Raw genomic sequence first — 20,072 nt, forward strand, 5'->3', positions numbered from 1 at the left:
TGCATCGTGGAAGATGTAAGTGCACTGACTACATTTCCACCTGAAGGCAACTGTGTTTAATACAAACATTTGGATCAAATTCTGTTTGCCTAAAATATATGACTGGGAGAACACATTCCAGAAAGTAATTTAAATTCATTAGGAACATATTACACCAAATGGAAAAGCATTTGCCAAAACTCCATAGCGAGCACTTTCACTAGCTAAGCAATCCATATGCAGGCATTTAAGTACTCTTCACGATTTTTCAGTTGGAAAAAGAAATCACATGACACCAACTTTTCAAAGATATAGGGCACAGTTTGGCTTTTGCATTATGAAATGTGATCAATGACATCTCTTACTAATAGGTAAAAATAATCAACAAAAAAAAGAAGTTTGGCACTGGGAAAGAACTCAACAGATTCAGAATGGACACATGATCTACCTTCTAAATCAAAGTGAAACCTAACAACAGATTCACTTACCAATATTTTCTGTGGGCATTGAGACTCTGGTTGGTTCTACCAGATTGTCTGCCAGGACAAAAGCTCCTTCTTCCAACGTATCCAGCAACATAGTTGCAGTATGTGCTTGCTCAGAAGAATTCATGTGCTTCCATGATTCCAAAGCTTCAGGTTTCAGAAGGTTGTCCACTGTGTCAACAATTGCCTGCATCCGTGAAAAAACCATCATTAGGTCTGAATGCTTCTAGCACCAAGGTGATTTTCCATCACTGACTAGTGACAATTGTAACATCTGTCACGATGATTTACTCTTATTTCAAGATGGAAGAACACTTAGACAACATACTATCTGGTCAGCTTGTTACAGCTCTATTTCCAAGACAGGACTGACTAAAGATTAGTAGGCTACTATCCGATTATAAAGAGTCAGTGTAAAAAGACGGCTTTTGTGTTAATCTAATCATCTCAGTTGTTGGAAAGAAAAATACAAGCGGTATCTAAACCTGAAGTATTACTCCTACACGCATAGTTGCCCCCACCTATAATCTCAAAACTCAGGTTCTCAAGGGAAAACCCTGATGCCTCTGGAGTAGCCTAATAGTTACGCTTGAAAACTAAAACATTGTGTTTTGGAATGTGAACCAAAACTTAATAACCAAAATTGGCTTTGTAACACTATTTGCTTATTACCATTGGAGAAAAAAAACAAGATGATTTGAAAGTGTGTGAATTATCTGAGAATGTTTTCACTCTTTCAGTTCCCTGTCCAGATAAAAACTAAACACTTGAGAGTGTAACTTAATTCATAATAATGATCTGTTTTTAAAGGAATCAAGAAAACTATTCAAAATATTTAAAGCCTAGACTAAGAATTTGATGGAAACAGAAAAGCAGAATAAAGTCTTTATAAACATCCAAGTCGTAAATATACATATACATATATACACATATATATGTTTAGTTTATTACTGCGGAAAATAACATTAAATAAATACATAACTCAGGCAAGTAAGCAACTGAAGGCAGGCTTGTGCACTGATGGTTATTCTAGCTGTGGCTTGAAGAGCTGAAATCACTAAAAATCACTAAATTTATTTATTCTATCCCATTTACCTACTTGTAATGTGTCATTAAGCCCATATATAAATTGTTTGGATCTACTTGTAACCACACATGGAAAAAGAACATACATCGTACAAAGAACAAAAAAAATTGCTAGTTTGTGGTACTAATATTAAAATAAAGGGGGGGGGTTGTTTGAGGCAACTGTCAGAGTAAGATTAATTAGCTTAATCCATCTTAATATCCTCTTTCTGTCTGCCTTGTGAGCCACCACGACCCTCCTGGCAGGTGAAGACACTTCCAAGTGGAGTTAGAGGCTTTTTTTCCCTAATGGGAGTGAGAAGAGTCAAAATGCTCACACCAACACTGCAGCCATCAACCAGAGTGGAACCGAAACTGGTCTGCTGAGGCCAGATTCACTCGTCACCAAGAAATACAGACTAGCGCCTCTAATCTAAGTTACAAATGAATCCTGTCACAAAGCAGGAAACCGTTTTATTTGCATAGTATAAGTCAGCTTCTGATTTGTAATTTAAGGAGTTTTATTAGTCTTATCTGAACACAGAGAAACTCATTTGTGACATATTGAAAATGACACTGGTCAGAAATTAAGGTCATGCTGAAATTTACTGTGTATACACCTAACTCACTGATGACATGGCTTTATTAATTTGAAACACTCCTTATTTATTACCATTTGTACTTTTCTAGTGGGATCAAAATGATCATTAGCCTAATCATATTCCTGGAGTTGTCTCCCTGCCAAAGAAAAAAAAGCTATTCTTTTCCCACTGAGACCTATGTCCTGGGCAACATACCAATGATTACATTCCACACATTCATAAATACATTGATGGGGGACCGAAAGTTTCAGTATGACAGATTGTATATTCTTTAGCAGTTCTTTGCCCCCATTATAAAGGCTAAAAGGGACATTCAGAATATTACTACCTACAGAGACTTTCCCACCATCTTTTTTTGTAAAGTTCTGAGATTCCACGATGCCTATCAGTGCCCAGTGAGACGCCATTCCTCGTTTCTCGACCTGGCCAGCCAGTATTAGAGAAGCAGGAGCTTTCAAGTAACCTCTGTTCTACAACCACAAAGTTCGTCCACTTTGTTGTCACAATGTGTTATGAATTAGTTCAAGGTCTGACTTACTAGCGACATGGCACTATCCTCCAAAAAGAACGTTTAAAATTTAGAATGAAACAAAGCGAAATGTGGTTATTATTTTGACCTGTCACACAGAACCAGCATGGCGTAATTCCTCTGCTGGCCTCACTTAGAATACTCCCTATCTCTTGGATACACACGGGGAAAAAAACGGCTGGAACAGGCAGGGATTCTCAACCAAACAGTGGGTTTCTGTTCTTATCAGCCTGACAAAAGGCAACATGTAACACCCATCAATAGCACTGTCACATTATTTATATTTCGTTTCTTGCGACCCTTTCTAATATCAACCTGATACTAGACATGACCCCGAAAAGTTTCAGGACAAAGCCTATTTTATTTAACAGATAAGAAAGCAGTGACTTTTTCATGCACATACATTATGACTCTACAGTCTTTGATATGATAAACTGCCGAGAATATATCATAGCTGTGTTACTCCAGTCGTTCTTTAATCCACAGAGATAACAACAGAAAACAAACGGACTATAATGATTACTTCCCAATTCAGAGGATACGTCATTAAAATTCTTGTACATTTGGATGAATGGAAAAACAGCAAAAATTACAAAAATTTACAAAAATTATTTGCTTATTCTGAGTGCAATATACCTGTGAAAAGCCAACATTTGTACAGCTGATATGGGGCACATTATATAATTATCAAAGACTGAAATACATCGGATCATGCAGCAAGATGGTAAAGCGTGGCAGGGAGCTGAAGAAGGGAGAAAGCAGGGTGACAGCACAGGAGAGATACCTTAAGGTAAGCCCTGCATGTCTTCTCTCGTTTTTGGAGCTTTTTAGTGAAAGAAAAGAAAATCAGAGGTTAGATTTTATCTGTTGAAAATGAGGAAAGGAGAAATCCTCAAAAATCAAGCTGGTGCTCCTGAACTCAGAGTGTATTAGGTATTTGGTCTCCTGGACTGGCGTGGACCTGCACTGACTGCCAACTTTCTCTGTCTACAGTTTTTAGCTGTCTGTTACTAAGTGTTCTAATCCAAAGTATATTGATAAAACTGGGGACAAAACATGTGCTCAAATGGGAAAAAATGCCTACTTTTCTCCCTATAAAACTATGAGCCACAGATTTTGGAGTCATATGAATCTCACCTGAACACTCACAGTATGGTTAAAAACAAAGCTATCAAGTTTTTGTCACAGTATGAAAAATTAATAAACTAATACACCATAATCCTAGAGAGGGAAATTTGTCCTTCTCCCAAAACCAGCCACTAAAGACAGTATTTCAGTGGGTAACGTTACTATATGTTACATTACTATGTGCGTCCCAACTGTGCTGCAAACCTAAGAATTGAATGTACTATTATACACAGTATGTGTATTGCACAAGTGCAGATAATACATCCAAAATGAGACTCCAAGTGCAGAGAATACATTCTAAAGTGAAACTATTGACCATAAACAGGCAGGTGAAGTTTGCCACCTGCCTGATCACACTCAGCTAAGATCACCCTCAGGTAATTAACTTTTTTCCCCCCTGGTTAAAGCCATATTGCTCCTTTCTCAACTGTAATTCTTTCTTGGGACATAAACCAAATGAGAAGTTTTGTCTCTAAGTGTATGTCAGAGGGGCCAGAGGTCTGACAGTCAACTGCTATGGTTTATTCCAGCGCTGCTGTACAACATGTCTAATTAAATACAACAGGAAATTCCTACTTACCTTGTTATAACTCCGTCCAGCTGAATCCTTTTCACTGGGTCTCAGTTCCTGCAGCTGTGCGTCAAGAATGTCCACCAACTGCTCCATCAGTCTCACTGAAGAACTCACATCTCCAGCAAACACCGGCCCTTTGGTATGTTTAGCTAGTTCATTGGCAAGACTAGCGGCGTTTTCTCCACTTCTGATCTGAAATGCCAATTTACATGATCTCAGTAATATTTCTTATTCTGTTTGTGGCTTCTTGTTCTCCTGAGTATCTTTGTTATGGTGAGAAATGTATTTGCAAATGTGTCAAAATCTGCAACTAATTGAAACAAATAACTTTCTCTTCATTTCAAATGATTAAAGGTTCTCATAGCCTCAACACAAAAGAAATTCTTAATCAGAAATTTAAAAGAAACAAAAGGGGGGAAAAACCAGAAATCCTTTGTAAAGGTTTTCAGATAGCTCTCTTATTTCACTGTAACCATTTTTAAACTGCCATTTAAAAATCTAGTTATTTATTCCAATGATCCAGAAATTTAAATCAGAATGTAATCAGTATGGTATTGAGGGTTATCATCTACTTCTTGCACTTCAGAAAGGTAGCTGACAAAGGAGAAGCTAAAATGTCACTGCATTCCACTGTAATATTAATGCTTTACTTATATTTCACTGTAAATATTTTACTTATTCTCTCATAATCATCTGTGATATAAACATCTGCTTGCATTCTGTGGATTCAGTTGCAAACATAATGATATTTGATGTATTAGGCCAATGCACTATTTGTCTTACACACATCAAAAGAAACAGAGCTAACTAAATATGATTGAAATTAAGCAAGTATGTACTCGTTAAAAAGCTTAACAAAAAAAAACAGCGTGCCCCCAAACATATGTAACTTTGAATAAAGAGTTTACAGACACAACTATGCATAATTTTGTACTTTTATGCTTAACAAAGAGTAATGAAGCTGATTTTAACATACAGAGCTAAATTATTTATGTTAGAAGTTAAAGCCCTTCATCACCAATGTGTATCAGCATAAAAGGTTCCAACCAACCTTCTGAGCCAGCTGATTCACCCAGTGTGAGGTACAGTTGCTGAGATCAGGGCCCTTAGGGTTCCATGTTCCAGTGGAAACCACGCAGAGATACGAGGCAGTTCCTAGAACAGATGTAGAAAACAACAGTGAAATTGAAGTCATCTTTCTACATGCATTCAGGAAATCAGCTATGATGATCCTTCCCTGCGTGTTCAATTTTGAATAAAGACTAATGGAAGTAGTTGACAATAATGGACAAAAAGTAGGGTGAAATGCAGATTATAAACAGAAAATATAAAGACAGCATAGAAATATCAGTCATTTACAACAAACAACAAACAACAAAAAGCCCTTGATTTTCTTGGGACTCATCCAAAATGATACTTACAATGAGCAAGACAGCTGTTAGGAACACCCCCTAGAGCCCCTGGGCAAAAATCTCAGGCCTGACCCCGGTCTTTAAGGGGGAGAGGTAATTAAGGGCATGACCTTAGGTAATTTTTACAATTTAAAACCCTTTCAGTTGTCTACAGCTGCTTACCAAGTAACAAGAAGAATAAAGTTCACTATTATAAATAGCTCCTTCTGCTAGTAAAATCACGTTAGCGTAATTCAGAACCTAACCGAAGTGAAATTTAAAATGTGTATGTAGTATTTCACAGAAACTACCTCTTGTTCCCTTGGGACACGGTCGCTCAACCATCACTCCCCTTTGTGTCTGAGGCCACCATATCCCCCTCGCTTCTAGCGCTTCGCAGAATCTCTCTGGCAGGGGAAAAACGTTTGTTACAGGAGGAATTTTGGTTGTAGGAACTGCTGGAGGCGGTCTGGTCCCTCGGCTTCCTTCCTGCGATCCAGCTACGGTTGTGCTCACAGGGCCTTTCTGTGAAGTGGTGCTTGGGGTTGACATAGTGGTTTGGAATTGCTCAGCTGGAGAAGTTACCGTCACAGCTGTGGTAGGCACTATGGGAAAAAGATGAGTATGTTAATCTCAAAGACACACTCAAGTTCCCATGCACGCACACACAAAACCCCACCCTTCCAACTTCTCCAAAACCAACAGAACGAGTGTTACTGAGACCGTCAGTCGTGGGGAGGAAAAATAAACCTCTTCAATTATTCCTGTTAATACTATTAGCTAAGCAAAGGCAGTTTAGGCTTCATTCTTTTAGATTTTAGTGTATGACTCTAATTGTGCTAGGTTTCCTTCTCAACAAGACACTTGATAACATAGTTTAAGTGTAATTTCATTATATATCATCTAACAGGAAATGGACAGTTTTATATAAAGTTTCAACATACAAACCAAATGCACTGTCACTAATAAATAACAGAAAAATTATTTTCTTGTATAAATTCATACTCTCTAAACAATCAAAGTATCAACAACAGTCTGACAATTATCTCTAACTAGGACAACAGAACACTTCAAAAGTCACCCATTCTACACCTTACAGGAAAATAAGATGTTACATCTGTGACATCTTCCTACCCAGCAGCCATTCTTGCGTGAGAGATTTCTGAGCACGCCTGGTCAGACCTGAGCAGGGTGCAACTCTGCGTGCCTGTGCTGTTTCAACACGAAGGAAACACAGTGGAGGCTTCAGCTTCTTCACTTTTGGAAACGTAGGTATGAAAAGGGTAACTGGTTCTGGTAAGAGGTCGTAAGGCAATCGTTCGTCAAGACAACAGGGTAGATCAAATCATGCCTAATTCAAAATCAGCCCTACTCTCTTACCGACCATTAACAGTACGTTAAAGGACTACAGTTACACATTTAAAAGTAGAAATTCACAAGGAAGTTTTTAAAGGTTATTTTTTGACTTCCGATATTACTTTCAAACTGTTATATCCAGTAGGTTAAAAAATTAATGGAGCTTATGCCTCTTTCATTAATTACCATTTAATTAGTTTAAAAAACAACAAACCTTATCTGTCAGTAAAACTTTAATACTATCATTTGAACTCTATTAGGTGATCACTCTGAAATATTATCAACATTTATAGTTACTGGCTCTTAAAATCTTATATATGTATATGATGGCTTAAATTTAAATTATTAAGAGTACAGCAAATTAAAAATAATGGTTTCAAGTAATCTTGTAAAATTTAACTGTTCTAGGCTTTCTCTATACATAAGAAGCAAACTAGAACATTAAAACCGATTAGAAAACAAGTTCATATTATTACTATGTTTCATATTTTAGGCTCTGGTCCATAAATAGATGTTTATATAATTCTGCTACTATTGAGAGAGTATGCTGAGTTTATCAGAAAAACTTGTTTCTAGGCCTTTAGTAGTGACAAACTTCTTGTTACCAAATATGCTTTCTACTTCTTTCCTTCTATAGCAAGAAAAACTTCCTAAACATATGTTTTATTTCCAGGGCACAATTTATTGACCATATGAGAGACGCCTATGTACATTAGTCAAACATCATGCCCAGCCAGCTGGTGCAGAAACCTATTCAAACCCGTCTATCTTTCCCCGGAAAGCCCTTGCCTGACATCTTGTTAAACCTCTGTAATTTTCTTTTGATTACAATGCAGCCAGGCTTTCAGTGCTTTCTCAATTAACATTTGTCAAAAGCATCACAATCTTTTGCAGAAGTGTCAAACGACTGCTGCTGAATCCAATTTAGAAAGGGAGTGGAGAATCGGAGCAAAAAGAGAACAAGGCAGAGCAAAGTGGTTTATTGCTAAACCATCCTGTCTCCCTCGACACCGAACTAATCAAGACATAGTTAATCACTGAATATGTATCAACAGTGCTACAATTAGTGATCTGTTAGTTAAGCATCAGTAAGGATGCATAATGACTGTGTGAAGGCAGGTAATAAAATGACCTCTATTACATGTGTACAATTTCATGATATTTTATAGTCTATTTCCATGTGGCTTTTGATGATCTTCATACATTTTTACCTTTTAACAAACTAAGTTCAAAGGGAATCAACACATATTCAAAGGAAAATCACTGAAATATCGGGACATCGTGACAATAAACATGGAAGTAAGCTTTATGTGGCAAACTTTAATTTGTTTTGGAGGACAACTAGCATTCCTGGGCTTTTGGAAGACCAAAATGTAGCAACTTCAAGGAAAGCAATTTTTTGTAAGGTTGAAGTTAGAAATACAGAGCTATTTCTCAAGATTAATATTTCTTTCCATAGGTGGAGACAGGACATCTGATAATGCTAAAAGCTTACACTTATTCAGCATTTATGTACCAGACTCTAGGCTAACCAGCAGTCAAAGATCATCAGCTCACTTTGTTTAATCCATACCACAACCTTACAAAGTAGGCATTATGGTGATCTTTCTTTTAAAGATGAGGAAACTGAGTCACAGAGAGGGTTACACAATTTGTTCAAGGTCACCTGCTTGTACTCTTAAATGCTACGATCTTACTTTCCTAGGTTAAGATTTTCATAGACTCTGGAAAAGTACTGCACCCCACAAAGCAATCTGCCCTTGCTCTCGAACATTTAACTGACACTGGTGCTCTGTGTGAATCTCTAAGAGAAGAAAAGATGTGGGAAGGATAGCATAAGGTGTGGGAGCAATACACTGTACAGCTTCATACAGAAATTTATGTGGCAAAAAGTTCAAAACTCCAGGATAACCTATGACCGGTAACAGAAAACAAGGCAATTCACAGAGGAATTCCATTTAAAACCCAAACCCTACTACACAGAGCTGCATCCCAGTGATCAGGATGCCCAACCAAGCATCTAGATTAACTGCTTCAGCATTTTACCTACTGTTACCATTTGAGTGCAGAGACCTAGAAATGGAGCTGATAAAGTGCTAATTAACATATTTCATAGGAACCCATGAAGATGTGACAAACACACACAGAATGGTTTGGTTGACTACAGTGGTGTTTACCCAAGACTTGTTATTTACTACCAGCTTTCTCCTGCATGCAAAGATTTAAGGGCAATACTACTGATGCTACGGGCAGTACTTCCATCACCCAGGTCCCAAACTAACCCACTATTCACTAAATGAACTCCAGCTAGAGCGAGTTGGTAGCCTAGAAGGAAAAACTGCACACTCATTATATTTACCCTTATTCAATGTTTAAAAATACTGGCCGTCTTTTGAGAGGATTCATTATCAGTGGGAAGATGTTTCAAGAAATATGTATCCTATGCTAAATACTACCCCAAAAATCACTGACTCTCTTGATAAAAAATTCCCCTCATACTTCCAAACTATGGTACTCCATAATTAGTGTAAGTATTTAGGAGCTGTCAAGACCCAAGACACAGTATTTTTGATAACCTTTGGGAGATCTTAATTGTGCACAGATTATGTAAACATAAAACATTCAAATTAAGAACCAGAAAAGTTAAAATAAGACTAAAATGGATATTTCCTAAGCCCACTTAAGGGAGGAAGAAGGAGAAAGGAAAAGCAGATCTAGTTTAAGGGAACAGAGACCACAAAAAGCTGAAATTCAAAAAAAAAAAAAGATTTACCTGAAAACCAGGCAGACAAATAATATATTTGTGCTGTTAGAAATAAAAATGCTTGGATTTATAAGTGGGAAAAAGTACTGAAGCTAATACACTATGAAGCAGGTCACAGTGAAAAATGAAAGGGATGAATAACTTTACAGCACAGTGTGCACCTCGGTGACGTGCACGATAGCAGATTCAGCACATAAGGTTGCATTTTAGCCAAACCAGTCGATCACTGCTTTGTAGGACAAAAACCCCTGATCTCTAATTGCTCTGGCCCATCAGTCCCTCAGATCTTGCTTTTGGAATGCTGACAGTGGCTTAGTGGTTTGGCCTAAATTTATGGGCTAGAACAATTCTGCAAAGCCCCATCTAGATATCAGCACACATCTTGGATGAGAGAGAACTGAAGTCTCTCTAAAAGCATATGAAGATAAATTATAAGTAAACAGACTAAGAGAATATGATTCAAACAGCAGCAAGAAAAATTTAGGTCAGATAAAACTTTTTTACCATTAAGGGTTTAATAAAGGGCCAAAATGAATTTTCACTTTCTGGGACTTGTTAAGAATGGCTATTTTGGATAATAAAACATAATTGTAGAAACACAGTTACTCACTGTGCCTAAGTTTCTCATTTTCAAAGTTGGTGATTACCTTTTCCAAAAAGTATCCAGCCCTGACTGGTGTGGCTCAGTGGATTGAGTGCGGGCCTGCAAACCAAAGTGCCAACAGTTTGATTCCCAGTCAGGGCACATGCCTGGGTCTCAGGCCAGGTCACCAGTAGGGGGCGTGTGAGAGGCAACCACACACTGAGGTTTCTCTCCCTCTATTTCTCTCTTCCTTTCCTCTCTCTCTAAAAAATAATTTAAAAAATCCCCAAAAGCATCTAAATTAGCAGACTTCATCTGTAATGAATCTATTTACTAGAATATAAGCCACCTGTGGAAAACGACATTACTCATCTTGTATTCACTCAAGTACTTTTATGACAGTTAGATGAGGCAACGATTCGTTATTCAGAATCCTTCAGGTGAGGCCTGATCATGAATTGGCATTTAAAAAATTATTTCCTATCTTATTTTTCTAATGGAGAGGAAGAGATATGTTACTAACCAAAACAAACTGAACAGCTGTGAGTGTAGTAAAAATTTACCAGAAAAAGCTACCACGAGAATCAATACAATGTCCAATTTTGTCTCCTGACTTGCCTTTTTATCAGCCTATAAAATAAAAGAGAACCATGGTACTTGTTTTTAGGAAAACAAATGAGATACAGAAAACATTCTGAATCGCTGTCCTCCAGAGAAAAATATATGTCTAATTATAAAAACAAGCAGTTCTGAGTTACTATCGTTAAAAATATTTCTGACCCAGAAGAAGATTTAATTGTTGAAAATCTAATAGGACATTACTGCTACAATTTTAAGCCAAAAAATTCTAGACATATGAACTGGAGAAAAAGAGGCCTTGCATGAAGTCAATGTTGCTACTGTTCTTATGAGCAAAAACCACATCACAGATTTTGGTGTTCTGGGAGTCAAAATTCCACTACTAAAGGCCATGACTTCCACTTCTGAGATTCTGATCTCATGACAATAGTTAGAACTTAGTAACAGTATATCCTAAAATACGTGTGGGTACATGTAGTTACGTTTAATTGTGGAGATATGTTAATAGAAGAAAAAATATTAATTTTTCTTCCACCTTTTTGAAGAGATTGATTTAATCATTCCATAGAATATTCTGGTTCCTAAAATTCTGAAGTAACTCAATAATGTGAGAATTCCAATTAACTGAGTAAATCGAAACATTAATTCAGAATTTTAATATACAAATATTGGTCAAATAGAAAAAGACTTATAATTAGTGCAAGCTCTATAATAACCTAACAGGTTATTCTTTTATCATAAGTATGACATAATCTTGTTTTAATGAAAGTCATTTAATTTACCCTCAAAAATTGTTTTCCACAGACTTGAACTCACTTGATAAATAAAGTATATTCCCAAGTATTTAGCATTACTTTCTGAAGTAATGGTCCTCCATAAAGTTAATTAAAGAGAACACAAAAAATGCTAACAGGTATATCATAAATCATCACGTGGAATCATTTGACGTTTAGTCCATATGTGACAAAGTCACGGAAATATTGACAAAAACCGTTGCTAATTTCTCAGGAAATAAACACGTGTAATTTTACATGATGATCTAGGAAGATGTTGGATGACTCCCTCATCTGCCGAGAGCAGACACCAAAACTTTGAAACACTTAACGCCTGGCGCTGCACATTGAGCCTGTGCGGTTCTAGCAGTTCTCCTGGGACACCCCAACACATATTTCCCTTACCCACTGGCGCCAAGAAGTTAAAAGGTCTGCACATAGATTGTAATCAATTCAGAAGTCAGGTAGAGGGGGAAAAAAGCAAGGTTAACAGGTTTGTAGCTGGTATTATACTTTTAGCAATGAAAAAGTAAATATCAATGCATGATGCCTCAATTTTCTGAAGGCAACAGTTAAGTGAAGAAATTCAGGAAAAAAGTACTAAAATAAAGCTACAATGTATACACTATGTGACAACATGGCATGACACACTATTATCCTTGGTGCTTTAACTACGAAAAGGGGAAGAAAATAAACAGGGAAGAAATTAAGAAGCCTTTTAGAAGTATACTGTTCACAAAAGACATACGCATTAGCAAGCAAGCATTCTTACCTTGGGCAGGATCAGGTGGACCAAACTCCAGAGAATACCGTAGAATGAAGTTATTGTTCCACACATAGAGTTGGTTATCTCTAGGATTGTAATCCACTGCAGCAATATACTGGTACTGGTTGGGGAAGGGGACATCAACGTATTCTCCTCGGTTTAATCGGGTATTGTAAATGTAATCGATGGTGTTCTTGCCTGTTTCGCTCTCGTTGTCTTGATAAACGGACCTGACCACGTACAGCACTCCGCAGATCATGAAAGCATTTGACGCAGCGCGTTTGTCATACACAGTCTCCCACGTTGCCTCAAATCGAAGAGTGTACGGATTCAGCTGGCTAATAACTATCATCCCATTGTTCTGTTCAGTGGCATAAATGACCCACAAGCCATTTTCATCGACTGCTAGGTCGATGTCGGTCTTTCCTCCCCATCTGTATGGTGAGGTATCGTGATAGTTGGCATAGTTAATTATGGCCTCTCCGCTCTTAATTCTAGTCCTCAAGTCAAATTTCACAATATTCCTCGTTCGCTCCTTGTTAAAGAAGACAGCACCATCATAGACCACAAATCCAGTACCATCTACTCGATTTGGAAGTTTGTATGTTGTTGTTTGGCGACTGTTTTGGAAATCTTCTAAGGAAGCATATTCTATTAAAGTATCAGTACGATAGGGGGTCCAGGGCATGAAATAAATTTTATCGGCCGCCTGAAGAGGGTCCTTGCACCAAGCCCCTGCCTTTTGTTCAGCTTCATATATACATGGTGAGTCCACGATTGCTTTCAAGGTCCCAGGGCACACAAAAACTGACGGTCACAGAGAAAAGACAAGAATTGAGTCAAGTTAAAACAATGACACTGGTAAACAGAAGTTTTAAGAATCATAAATCCAAAGGGAAAAATTCATTTTATTAACTTTCTACCAAAATATATCCTTAATAAAAGTGTACTATTCTTCCCCCTCAAGTTCCCATAATCGAATTCCCAGCACACAAAGTGGCTGTGGTTTATTTTCACAAACACGAACCCAAGTTTAAGGTCATTCGCAACTGAGTGGAAAACTTACATTTTTGCTATGTGTTTTTATCTGATAATTTGGTAATTTATGCTTTAAAACTTTGAGCTTTTTGCACAACAGTGTACAGAGTTCTTTCTTTAGTCCAAACATTGTACCCTCCCTTCCCTGGCCCACTTATGATTCCCCCAAACCCAAATTCGAAGGGCCAAAGTGAAGCAAACAGAACAACAACAACAAAAAAACCTAATGCGAAGCCTTATTTGGAACTTACACAGAAGTTAGACTGAAACCAAAGAAGCTTCAATTGAAGAAACATAAATATTTGGAAAATGCAATTAGGAGCAGAGAAAAGTAAACACAAGGAAAGCAGGGATGAAGCGACCAGGAGGCCCTGGAACCATGGCATGCTATGGAGAGGGCTCTGGAAACCAGGCAAGATGACACGTCAATAATAAAATATCCAAGGGGTCCGAAAAAAGAGATAAGGGGTGAAAAAGAAACACAGAAAGGACAGTTCCCCCTCGCCGACTTCAGAAATTTTACCCCATCACCAGATTTAGCAGTCATAAAATTTCATTGCAAACAGCTGATTTCTTTATGAAGTGCATTTATGAGATCCTGCTGATTATTTAATGTCAGGAGTGTAGTGGGGGAGGGAGGGGAGGAGGTGACATCCATAAGGCACATAACAGGGAGCTGGGGTTCAGACTGTACGTTATTTACCTTTTTGCTCCACTTCTATTTTAAGCATCGGAAGAAAAATAAAAAGAGTGCAAGGAAAAGAGAAAAAAGATTAAAATAAATTGACTATTAGTCTCAGACTGAATTTGTAACAGATGCTAAATATAGGAAGAATAAGAGCTGTACTAGTTTGGACAAAGAGAAACACACAACAGGAAAACCTAGCAGGAAAAAGATTCTAAAGTTACATAAAAAACATGGATCAATCATTTTAATAGATTAAGGAGGCAATACAAATACGTTGGCATGCTGCTTCACTTAGTGTACCTGAATAAATAATGAAATTCTTCACTAATGCACGGTATACATACTCTTGCCATTCCAAAGTCACTCAGCATTCTTATCAAGTATTACTTTACTATATGTGGGCTACAGACACAGACGCATGCATAGGCAGACCATCCACACTTATCTAATCGTATAAACTCATTATTACACTGACTAAAATGAAAATATCTAATACATTGACTAAGCATAACAACACGACATTTTTATAAAAATGACAACTCAATTTGGAGTATAGGTCAAAACTAATTAATATGGCTACATTTTAACATTTTATGTAATGTATTTCTATCACAAGAAATACATAATTATGCATCTCATTATATGTTTCGATTGTTTTTCTATTCTTTCTATTTCTACAAAAATATACCTTAACCATAAAAAATATGCCTCCTTTACAGTAATACACAAATTTCCCCCATCTTCCCCCACAAAGACTTTGAAGTGTGGGGTAGGTTAGTGCCTTTCTTCCCCACTAATAATTGGAAGATCTAAGCATGAAAATTATATATACTTTATATTATAAAATTCTTACTAAATTCTCTACAGTACATATCTCAAGCTTTGTAATGCTAAGACTATTTTAAAGAAGTAAGCAAAATACATACAAGGAAAAAGCAAGCACAGTAGGCAAGGAAAAAAAGGAAGAAAGAATATGGTTAGCTCATTGTGACATTGTCTTCTATCATCAATTTACACAGAATGCAAGCTAGCATGCAAAAGCAATCATACCAAGCATTCAAAGCAAATACCTTGACTCCACAGACCCCAGAAAAGGTAAATGCTTTCATAAAACAAACCTGATTAGTACAGTTATACGTGAAAAAATTCCTCCCTCCAGGAAGTTTAAAGAAATGGATTACAGTATGCTGTTAAGGAAGGGTGCTACATGAGATTCTTGCTAGTAAATAGTATTCTAATAATTACAAACCATAAAGCACTACTTTAAATTGTGTGTAGGCTTTGAAGTATGTTGCCTGAATTTCATAACGTGTCCAGATTAATGTCTATGCCGCTTCTTCCCTCATTAAAATGCATTAGGGTGTGCTAGCAGTCTATCTCCAAACTGATTACTCAAAGGTTCTGTAGTTGCACATTTCATTACACGTCTTAGCTTGATTCATTTTTAAATTTGTAATAATTCATCAAGATTAACTACCGACTTCCTGAAATACCTTAGGGAGAAATATCACACAAATATTTTTTGCCATAAAAATAGCATAATCCTTCCACGTTTAGCCACCGCCTCCCCCCATCCAACTTGGCCTATTTCACTACTTTCAGGAAACATACTTGCTGTGTAATGTGTTAATTCTGACTGCATCCGGTAAAAAGAAATTAAGTGTTACTGATGTGAAACAATTTTTATAAACCGCTAGTCCTAAAATTACTCCTGAGTGAAGAGCTCTATTGTACCTGCTTAGAATCAATAACGGAAGGGCGTGGCGGGAGAATGAGGGCAAGAGAAATCATTAGTGTCGTGACTGCTCAGACTATATTTACATACTGCTGTATTTTAGAAAAGGATGACTTTACTGAAATAAACCAATTAAATATAAAGGATGGGAATAATACACTTTAACATATGTTACATACTTAAAACAGAACTTAAAACAAGTTCCACAAAGAACATAGAAAGTATATTTTGTTTTCCATTAATTAAAAATGGCTGAGTTTTACTGTATGAATAAGTAAAATGACAGAGCAGTTACTGAGCAAAATATTAGATAGAGAAGTCTTTGTGATTTAACTGACATTTCCATTAAAAAATAAAGTGGATATAAACTGCATCTAATTTGTAATTCTGAGGAAAACAATATTAAAATTGAATGATAAAAAGTAAATTTAACCTTTGATGATCAATGAATCAAATAAGATATGGATATTTAAAACAAATGTCCTTACAGTATGATTTTTATGAAACCTCAAAATGGGTATATGTCAAATCAGCCAATTAAAATTTCTCAACCCAGAATATAAAATTACAATAAAATTGATGAAATTAGCATTCTTCATCACATTACAATAGGTACTGCAACTTGCCTTAAGAGAGTGTATGAATTAATTCACAACAACATGTTTGCTATTCTACAGACCAAACATAAATACATGACTCACTAACGTCAGTGGAAGACTATATGGATACGTAAGACAAGAAATTGACCCAAACAAATTAATGCCTATATATTCTGTATCTGAAGTGACACACTATTTCACTTTGAATAATCTCATGTTTATTCATTAATGTGATTTAATCAACAGTAATGGTTCTTTCTTTTCATAAAAAAAACCCTGGTAGCTATAATTTTAATTTTTATAATTTAATGATAGTTGAAATAATAGGGTACAAAAATCATAACCAAATCCTACCTATAGAATATGAATTTCCAATCAGACTTTTCTCCTTTTCCTACAAGATCCTTTTGAATTATTTTAAACATGTACTACTTCTGTTAATGATAAAGGATGAGCTATGTACATCTATTTTTGACACAGACATTGTCTGAGCAGAAATATGTCAGATATAAGACATGTGCCTGTCTTAAACACACAAAATAAGAAACAAACAGTATTTCTAATGGGCTTTGTTGAGTAAAATATGTATAAAATTTTCAGAAATCACAAAAAATTGTCTGAATATTTTTAAAAGAGGAGAAAACAGTTTGGGATGTGTACGTTCCTAGAGAATTTGCTCTGAATAGAAACTGGCATAAAGCAAGATGGTAAGAGACATATCATAAATATTATGTGATGGTAATTTTTATCAACTTAGTGTGGGGGTATGCAAATATTACAAGTGAAAAAACACTATTAAAACAAGGGGAAAGTTAAGGCTACACACTTAAAATAAAAGCAAGTGTGAGGGACTGGTACAACACAGAGAACCATAAAGAAACAAAATAATTGAAAAAGGGGGAAAAGAGATAAAATACACAGTCCTACAATTCATAGTGTGTCACTACTATACGGTATACAGAATTTATAATTACATCAATCCTTAAGCAAGAAGTAGTTTTTCAAAAAGCGACAGACTTATTTCTGCCTTGTGCAAACATCTAGAAAGGTAACATCGAATTAATTCCTGTTTTTTTTAAAGGACAAAAATTATAAAGAACAAATACTTCTCTTGAGTATAACTATTTGCAAGTTTAGTGCACAATGCACAATACTTCTGGAGAACTGAAAAAGTAAAAAAAAAAAATGAAAGTTAGATGTTCCAGAAGGTATCCACATTTTCCTTTCTTAAACAGCACAAGAAATTACTTAAGAGTCTGAAAATAATATTTGCTTAACAACACTATTCTTGGTCTACAGACTAGGTTACAGGAACAGGCTCCAGAAAGACACAATTCTTGGCAGCTCTGACTGATTCCCCTGTTTGGGAATGGACGCTGTGCTCCTTTTCTAACGTGAGGACAGAAACCGTGCTAAATTCAAGTGGAAGTGACTTTACGAAACAAAATGTTGGTTAGCTCAAAAGAATACAATGCTCCTCTAGTGGGACAGGAGAACGATTATGTAAGCCACCAACACTACACACGGGAGAAACGATACAAAGATCAGTGCACTCAGTAGGCTTCCAATCCTACAAATGGTATAGAAAATACTGAAAACATAAAAAGCATCCATTTCACAGTGACACAGGAACACAGAGCAGGAATGAAAAGGAAAGATCAGCTGTGTTTGGCCTTTAACTGATACCCTACAAAAAGCCAATTTATCAAAACTGTGGGCGGAAAAGAGAGTGACAGAGCCTTCACATGACGTGTAAGGATGCATTACTGCCATACTGGACATAGGGCATCTGTTAGAATTCGGCCCTTCGGTTACAGAAATATTGATGGTTTTCACATATGGAACTATAAAAACAAATGATCTAGTTTTTGAGGTTCTAGAAAAAGCAATTTCATTATTTAGTTTGAAACTGACTTTTTTTTTTAGGAAAGAAGTGGACCAAAACTATCTCAAATCAATAAAACTGAGAATGAAGTTATCATTCTCAGCCTAATTTCACAGGCTTAGAAATTAAGATGACATACACGTTTTATGAAAATTAGGTATTGAAACTTTTTAGTTGTAGAAAATGTACAATGAAAGTCCAGAATACAATTTAGAAGTGTGAATTCTGTGGTTGAGAGGAAAAGTACACAGAATTAGAACAGAAGCTGAAGCCTACTCATGACATCTCCAGTTGAATTTTAAATATCCCTTTATGGACCCCACCAAAAATGAATGTTAGGCCAAATTAAAAATAGAAGTACGTACAAGGTTTTGTTGTATCTGTTTTATTCAGTATTAAGATTCCATCAGTGAATACGGCAAAGAAAGGTTCCCTTAAGGACAATGGAAGAAAACGAGACCACTTGCTGCAGTTACTGCAACGATAGCTTTTCCCAGGCACTGAAGTTACCACGACAGCAGGTAGCCATTCAAGTAGCTCACGATTAAAACCAAAGTCAGTTCCTTCTTTACAAAACCATGAGCCAAACCAATTTGTCAGCAACTGGTATCGGGCAAAAGTACAGATTTCTATCTGCCCTATTGAATAGCTAATTCAAGTTTGTTTTCTGGAAAAACACTAGCCTTAAAAGCCAAACACTTAAGAACACAGACAGACACTTGGCCAGCATCACACGATGGCTTCCTTCCACACTTCATGAAGCTAATTGGAGGCCCGAGTCTGTTAGTGCTCTGCATGCATAATGGTTTTGTAGGCCATAAACATATGCTTCTTTCACATGTGTAGTCTTTCAGCATCAGCGAGGAATGCTGGAGAAACGGAAAAATACAAATTTCATACTTACTGTAAGGAACACATTCATACTGGACTTCAAGATATTTGTATGTTCCGGGACATGGATCAGGAAATACATCTGACCCAGTAACTACTATACACTGTGTTCGATTGTTGCACCTGAAAAACAGAACAAATCAAACTGTGTAACATGATAATTTATTTGCATATTTTTATAAAAAGTAATAATCGACTGTTTCATATTTTTCAAGTAACTAGCACCATGAAACAAAAAAATGTGACTGATAGCATTATTAGTTACAAAAGTCATATTTTATTTGTGTTGTGATATTTCTGTATTGTGGGTCACACTAAATTTTAACTCCAAGTAAAAAGAAAATAGCTAATATTTCTCTATTACTCTATGTTTTACTTGTAATTTAAACATATTCAATATGTACTGAAAAAATACCCAGATACTCTCCATATCTAAGAATTAAAATAGTACTATTATGGAACAGAAACATACAAACACAAATTAACAGCTTAAAGGAAGTTTGGGTGACATACATATTAGAACAAAGGAGGAGCCGGGTTTTTAAGTTTATCCTCTAACCCCAGTTTTGTGTTAAGTTTTCTACCACAGGCACTCTGTATACCCTTGATCTCACACACCACAGCACTCTCCATCTATGGCTTCTGTAAATAGTAAAATATAT

General features: G+C 36.3%; 1 protein-coding gene across 22 annotated transcripts in view; it reads right to left on the minus strand.

The window, feature by feature from the left end:
* The window catches only part of ADGRL2 (adhesion G protein-coupled receptor L2), a 217,380-nt gene that overhangs the window by 37,913 nt on the left and 159,395 nt on the right, over positions 1-20,072 (minus strand). For 10 of the 22 annotated variants that reach the window (XM_037060988.1, XM_037060987.1, XM_037060997.1 and 7 more), the window contains exons 4-11: positions 19,424-19,533; positions 14,316-14,327; positions 12,581-13,381; positions 6,065-6,358; positions 5,414-5,517; positions 4,369-4,554; positions 3,445-3,483; positions 468-651 (exon numbers count right to left, since the gene is read on the minus strand). In XM_037060988.1, coding sequence (XP_036916883.1) covers positions 468-651; positions 3,445-3,483; positions 4,369-4,554; positions 5,414-5,517; positions 6,065-6,358; positions 12,581-13,381; positions 14,316-14,327; positions 19,424-19,533 — 1,730 coding nt within the window. The remainder of the gene's footprint in view (positions 1-467; positions 652-3,444; positions 3,484-4,368; positions 4,555-5,413; positions 5,518-6,064; positions 6,359-12,580; positions 13,382-14,315; positions 14,328-19,423; positions 19,534-20,072) is intronic. The other 12 variants (XM_037060998.1, XM_037060992.1, XM_037060989.1 and 9 more) reach the window with 3 other exon arrangements.

Source organism: Sturnira hondurensis, unplaced genomic scaffold (assembly GCF_014824575.4).
Source record: "Sturnira hondurensis isolate 20B ecotype Veracruz unplaced genomic scaffold, ASM1482457v3 Scaffold0013063, whole genome shotgun sequence".
Classification (NCBI taxonomy): domain Eukaryota; kingdom Metazoa; phylum Chordata; class Mammalia; order Chiroptera; family Phyllostomidae; genus Sturnira; species Sturnira hondurensis.